Raw genomic sequence first — 7,064 nt, 5'->3', positions numbered from 1 at the left:
GAGTCTCGATGGATGGTGATAGTCCACCATGCAAGCAAAATATCTCCGACTCAACCTAGTATTAATAGCAACAAGACGGTAAATGAAGCTAGTAAAGAATCAAAAAAGAAACTGACCCAAAGCACATGCTGGTTGGTGTTGGTTACAGTAAATGTGATCTAAATGGTCGTGAATAAGAGGTCTCAACAATAGGACCAACAGAAATTGGATAATTTCACATCGTCAACTCCAGAAAACAAATAGAAAAGTAGCACATTTATTGTAATAATCCAAAGGAAGCAATCAAGGTTGGTGACACCAGATAGCTAGAATTTCCAAGCCAGGAGCACAAAAAGCTTAAATATATCAGACTAGCATCCTAAAATGGAAGAACTAAACATCTTCATTCCAGCAACTACATTCTATGTGTTTCATCTTATGAAAATAGAATATCACATTACAGGAATAAAAAAAGACCGATCTTCATGCTATTCAGAGTAACAAAACAAAACTGGCATGTTTATATTGCAAGTGAAATCTTGAATATTCTTAGTCAACCTCACGTGAATTCAGGTTACAGAAATTTGGTAAGCTCTCAGCAAACATTATCGAAAAATGTGCACAATGAGCTTGTCAAAAAAAAACTCAAAACAGTCGCGAAAAAAATACAAACAAGCATGTGAACAAAACGAAAATGAACTTGATAGTAGAGCAGACAAAAATTAGCTGAACTGGTACCAACCAATGCTGTCAAGGGAAAATAGTCAAAGAGGTCCGTAAAGGTTTTCCATACATTAGCATTTCCATACCTGCAATAAACAGGTCAAATATAGCCTATGAGTTCTCAACAACGATAGAAAAATGCCACATCACAACCACCACCATGCGGACATCAGGAGGATATGAAACCCGCTAAGAAATTTTAGAAGCTAGCATGCCAATTTGGTACCAAAGAACCATGTGTGTGACAATGGATGTCATCAATTGAGAATAACATACACTAATCGTTGCCATGAGGACGTGCGCTTCAGTTGCTACACATAAACACACTCGTTACAGGCCCAGACTCTAAATAGTCTAGGTAGTAATTGGTGAAATAAATTTACTAAATTCATACAGATTTTAAGTGACAAACAAAAAATGTGGGTATCTTAAGAAGGCTAAACTGAAGTTACCTAGAATTTGCATGCCAGCTTTAAGGGACAGCCCTCAGGCAAAGGAATATAATACAGGAAATGGGTATTGAATCCATGCTCATTCACAGAAAAGTTATTTACCAGTCATATTGGATAAGGCAATCCTTCAAGGGCCAGCAGACAATCATTAAAACATATACAAACAGTCGCAATCGAGCAAGTCACGCTAAATCTTGGACTGCAAGTGAAAAAACAAACACATGCCACCCCAGGCCAGCAGAACCTTTCACATATCATATGAATAAGAGGATACAATGCGACTTGTCTTGACAATTGACACTGAGTTGTGTGAAATGCACTATTCAGTCTTGAGCGAAGGTGGTCGGCATCAATTATATATGTACAGGTACCCACATACTTCCATGCCGGAACAAGTCAAGAAAAGCCTCTACTTTAACGCCCCCCCCCTCCCTAATTGTAATCAAAGAAGTTCATCCTGAAGTTTGTAAAATCTGTGAACACTTGAGATCTTAAGATAGTAAGGTCACCACAAGAAAATATTTATGCATTCAAGATCTCTATCAAAAACACTCCAAACAACTTGGAATAATGTGAAAACTGCATACACGATTAGGATATCCCTTTCAAAATTAGTCTATATACATCTGCAACGATTCACACTGCACACATGAATTCACGAGCTTAAAGGTGAATTAGCATCATTAATGCATCCACGCTTAAATGAGCAAGCTACGAGTCTCTTATATTTTACTATGATAATTATTTTAACTATCTCGGCCCTTCAGTACAAATGTCATATTGAGGCCCTAAAAAAATAACAGACAATGAAATAGCGAAAAACAAACATTTGTTTATATATCTCTGTGCACATTCAAATTGAACCCGATTGCTCCCATTGTAATTCTAGGTAAGAAAAAACTATAACAAATCACGTTAAGCCATTGCTGCTCAGCTCACTCCACGCCTCCACTACACCATCACGTTAAGCCATTGTTGCTTAGAGTCCGATTAGGCCAGCTTTTCACTTTGTTTCAGTTTGTTAGTTACCTGTTAGTTTTTTATAAGATTTCTTAGCAGAGTGGGAGAAGGAGGCGAATGAATCATCGTCAACAACTTGGCTAGGCTTAGAAACAATAAAGATACTTTAGGCTACACAAGACCTCTCATCGAATATTCGGTGAGGAGACGTAATACCACTTATACACAAGAGAATCATGAAATTTTCGCCCTTTTGTTCCATTTGGTCAAATTAGGCCTCAGCTGAGTCAACAAAATCACAAGGTATCCCAATCATTTATGATATATAAGTGAGTATTTTACTACATTAGATCTGATAATAGCAGTACGACACAAGCAGTAGAAGTTGAATGTTTGATAATAAAGTACCTAAAATGGATTTTCTGCCATGTTTTGTAAATAGATGTATAATAAACTTTTAAAAGACACTTGCCTATTGGAAATGGTGGCTGGACTAAAGACAATTGACATAAAGTAAGATGAAAATCCAGCCATAGCCGCTTATAAGAACAAACATAGGATGGCAATTTAAGTCAGATGAGAGTCATAGCAGTTAAGAGAGATGATACTTACTTCCGCAAGCACTCATCATAAAATCCATAAACTTGAGTGATCTGCAAAAATTAATAGGAGTTCAGTGTTTAAGACTAACATAAAAACATACAATGCAAATACATATTAGTTTAAACCTTTTCTACAAAGCTGAAAATATATTCAGAATCAAATGAGTTAACAGGATTCAGGGCTATAGTGCATTGCATTTTACAGATATAAGAAAACAAGCCACATACCTGTCGGCTCTCATGGTTTCCTCTAAGAATCGTAATTCGCTGTGGATAACGGACTTTTAAGGCTACCAAGAGCTGTTTGATTTCAAACACGAAGTTAGCACTTAAGCTTTCAAGTACTGCTAAAGGACGAGGCATGATTGGTAGTCGTACCGATACAGTTTCAACAGAATAGTAACCACGGTCCACATAATCTCCCATAAATAGGTAATTTGTGTCAGGGCACTGGTAAAGAGAACAATGAAAAATTAGCTGAAATAAGCTTGGACTTATTCCGAATGAAGTACAGCATGAATCATGAAAGAGAAGGGGGGACAAACAGGAGATATATAGTGAAGATGATACCTTTCCACCAATTCGGAATAGTTCTGCGAGATCATGAAACTGCCCATGAATATCACCACATATAGTAACAGGACTTCTCACAGGCTGAAAGCAGGTAAAAGATGAAAAAATAAATAAAGAAGCATCATGAAATGACATCTGGCATCTAGAAATTGGAAGTTGAAATATTAGCTTGTCAATATAATACAATCTTTATTTTCTAGGTCAATTCCAGTAAGAAAGAATTAGCAGGGAATTTGTACTTCCAAATTTGAAGCAATAAATAACAAACTACTTGACTTGGAGCATTGTGATATAAAGTTCAACACTTCCACTTCCTTTTATTAGAGTATTTCAGTTTTCAGTTGAAAATAACCTAAAAGAGAAAATTTAAATTGACTACCACGGATGCCATCAACCTCTACAATCTCCGAACAATTTAATTGACTACTACAAGGATAATAACCTCGCAATCTCCAGACCAATCATATAGTTCAATTTTAACAATTATAATTCTCACTCTTCAGCTAAATCCTTCAAGGTCGCATCGAACAGTAAAGTCTCAACCAACATCCAGAGTCCTTTTTATCAAGATTCCAGCAGACATGCATTACATTATGCCTAACCAAGCATTTCCCGGCTTTAACTAACTTAACAAGATTGAAGATAGCATGGGCAACAGACAGACCCTTGGAACAACAGATGCTTCAGAAGATTTTCCTGCTAATTTAAGGTTGAAGGCACAGTGGCATACCTGAACATTGCTTTCCTCCATCAATATCTCTTTAGCTTTCTCACACAGTGCCCGCACCTGCACAACAAGTATTTATAAGATGGCGATACATAGCCTCGTGATAAAGCAACCTTTAAGACCAGCTATGTCAGCATATGTGAAGAAAAAGTTGCTAGAGTAAAATCTCACATATACTTGCTTCTTTCACTATAGTTGCAAGACTTTTTATCAAGCATTTCTACAAATGCACCAGTAATCTGTAAATTCCAACCTTGTTTACAGTTCTCCGTCAGCTAATTGAAATCAGTATGCAGAAAATTAATGCACCCGGTGAAACATGAAAACGGCATTTCAATCACCACCCACGTATAGTACAAGGACAGTACAAGCTTCATTTGCCAGTAAGAATCGCATCTTTATTTTTGTTAAGTAGAACTAAATCGCTCCCACCTGCCGGCCACCGATCGGCTCGAACCGTCCAGAAACCAACCAAAATCACAATCTTTCATCTAATCAAACACCCAAAACTCGAAAGGGGTGAATAGATAGACAAGAGCGGAACCTCGGGTTCGGCAAGGGGCTTGCACTGCATGAGCTGCTCGATCTGCTCGTCGAGTCCGCCCTGGAGGCTCCCCATCCTCTCCTCGCACGCGTGGACTCCTCCCCCCTCGCCGTCGCCCTTCGACCACCGGCACTGCGGACCCGAATCCTAGATCTACCGGACGGGCGGCCGCGAGCTGGAAGACGATGTGGAGGTTGAAGCGCGAAAGGTGCGAGGCGGCAGTAGGATAGGCGGCCGCGTAGCTATTTCTATTTCCCTTCCGAGAGTTGCCTCGCCGCACGGGCGGTGGTGCCTCGCGGTGGCCGGCCGGTGACTCTGAGGAAACAGGGAGCGCGTGTCGGGGCCGTATTAAATCAGAAGCCTTTCCAGGGGTAGAATTGTTGATTTGTCCTCAACTTTTCTTCTTTTTATTAGTGAGGGATCGGGGTACTCCTTTCGATATGTATAGATACATTCATATTAGAGTCAATTAATATGGACCGGAGGGAGTATAACTTTTTTCAAATTGGCAAAGCTTATTCCAAGAAGTAAATTCAAATTAGCAAGGTAAAATTGGCAATTTACTCGCAGGATTTCAAAAATGTTGCAACAGAAGAAAAAACTTCAAATGACATGTTATTTCAATTCTTACATGATTTCGTATGGTTCAAAGTTTGTTTAATTCACTCGTAGAATATGCAACAAAAAAAATCTTACCAAAGAGGTTTGAATGATCTTAAATTTCTAATGAAACATAGCCGAGAGGATTTTCCTACGAAATTCAATCCTACAAATCAAATAACCACCGTAAAAAAAAATCATCTACATTTTTTAAAATTACTTGAAAATATTTTGAATCAAACATGTCTCTGCACTTTGATTATAATTTTTTAGTATGTACACCCATGTTTTCTCAGATTACCTTGCATTATAGGTCAGTCCAAGTTATGCTAGAGTTTGACCAACTATATAAAGAAATAATATCAACATCTATAATACCATATGAATAGATTGTGAAAGCATACTTCTCGATGGTTCCAACAATATTGATTTGATGTTTTGGATGTTAATAATTATTCTTATAGAGCTTGATTTTGACCGGACCTAAAGCACAATGTAATTTAAGATAGAATGTACAACTAGAATAAGAGAAACCATCAAGGTGAACGTTCAAATTTTAAAATATGGAGCAAACGAGTTGATAATCGTTCAACTTTTTGATCTCTAGTGGATGACAACTTCCATGGCTTAAGTTGTCACATGGTAACTCCTAATTTGTCCTGGTTCCTCTGCCCTGGAAAAAGGTTAACTCCATACTCACGTCCCATACCAACCACTCATATGCAAAAGCTAACAGATATCCAAGCAAGGTTTTTGGATCATTACCTATAAAGAGTGTTGTGAAGCTAATGATTACACCTCACATAGCTATATTAAGTACTAAGTTGGGTCATAACTTGGCAAGATGTTCCTTGTCAATTAGATGAATGTTTATGTACAACCTTGATTCGGATCATTACTTGGGAGGATGCTCCTTGTCATGAGGATAACATGGTCTTTTCATGTGCTAGTTTAAGCGTCAATCAAAATTTGATACTCCCTCCGGTCCATATTAATTGACTCTAATGTGGATGTATCTAGACACATTTTAGTTCTAGATACATCCATATTGAAGTCAATTAATATGAATCGGAGGGAGTATGTCAAACCTTGTAATGCAAAATACAACTGATACTCAGCTCTATTATAAGGAGACTTTAAGAATGAGTTTCACTGGGGAAAAGTTGACACTTTTGTCAACTAGAATTAATGCAATCAACATCGCACTAAGTTGTAGTATTCAAGGAATAATTGTCATCCATCTAGCAAACAATTGTCATTAATCCATGCTTCTTATGCGGCATCACAAGGTGGGAGATGATAGCTCTATTTTATATAAAGATCGTTGATGTGTTTTTAATTGGTTTTACTTTTGGGTTTGGTAGTTTTGGCCTTTACACAAACAAATATATTTAGAAAACAAAAAAACCTTGTATTCATATGTGACTTTTAGGTACAATACACTTTAGGAAGGAAACAAAGTCATAGTAAATGGATTATTTGGAGCAAATAAATCAATTTTCCAATTGGAAGAAATTCAATCAGACAAATTAAAAACTCTAACAACCACTAGTATGCGGTTGTACCATGCCACCATACCATACACCGCTGCCTTCATAAAAATAAAGTCTGTGAAGGGGCAAGGACGAAAAACATACAGACACTGCCACAAAATATAACAAAGAAGAAGAAATTAAGAGGAGAAGAGCCTTAGTCCTGATCTATTAGAGATCGTCTTCATTGAGATCCGACGCTCCGCCATCATTGTCACCGCATAGAGGGAAATTCATTCTTGTAAGAGGATTCTGGGGTTTATATTCAACAATTAATGTTGAATTGTGTCTTCCTAAATAGAGTGAAATTCTTCTATAGTGATAATTATATAGTTTTGATCACAAGTGAGAGGTGAATTTTTCCAAAGTAAG

General features: G+C 37.5%; 1 protein-coding gene across 2 annotated transcripts in view; it reads right to left on the bottom strand.

Annotated features, from left to right (window-relative positions):
- The window catches only part of LOC124679520 (serine/threonine-protein phosphatase PP2A-2 catalytic subunit-like), a 5,956-nt gene extending 1,079 nt beyond the window's left edge, over positions 1–4,877 (bottom strand). Inside the window, exons 1-8 of one of the 2 annotated variants that reach the window (XM_047215257.1) lie at positions 4,561–4,877; positions 4,020–4,076; positions 3,287–3,370; positions 3,095–3,166; positions 2,945–3,016; positions 2,727–2,767; positions 722–788; positions 16–55 (exon numbers count right to left, since the gene is read on the bottom strand). In XM_047215257.1, coding sequence (XP_047071213.1) covers positions 16–55; positions 722–788; positions 2,727–2,767; positions 2,945–3,016; positions 3,095–3,166; positions 3,287–3,370; positions 4,020–4,076; positions 4,561–4,635 — 508 coding nt within the window. In that variant the 5' untranslated portion in view covers positions 4,636–4,877. Of the gene's footprint in view, positions 1–15; positions 56–721; positions 789–2,726; positions 2,768–2,944; positions 3,167–3,286; positions 3,371–4,019; positions 4,077–4,560 lie in introns of both variants that reach the window. The other variant, XM_047215256.1, reaches the window with a different exon arrangement.
- Between the last annotated feature and the right edge of the window lie 2,187 nt (positions 4,878–7,064).

This window comes from Lolium rigidum, chromosome 7, assembly GCF_022539505.1.
Source record: "Lolium rigidum isolate FL_2022 chromosome 7, APGP_CSIRO_Lrig_0.1, whole genome shotgun sequence".
Lineage (NCBI taxonomy): Eukaryota > Viridiplantae > Streptophyta > Magnoliopsida > Poales > Poaceae > Lolium > Lolium rigidum.
The sequence above is the reverse complement of the archived record's forward strand: the minus strand, read 5'-3'. Positions and strand labels throughout refer to the sequence as shown.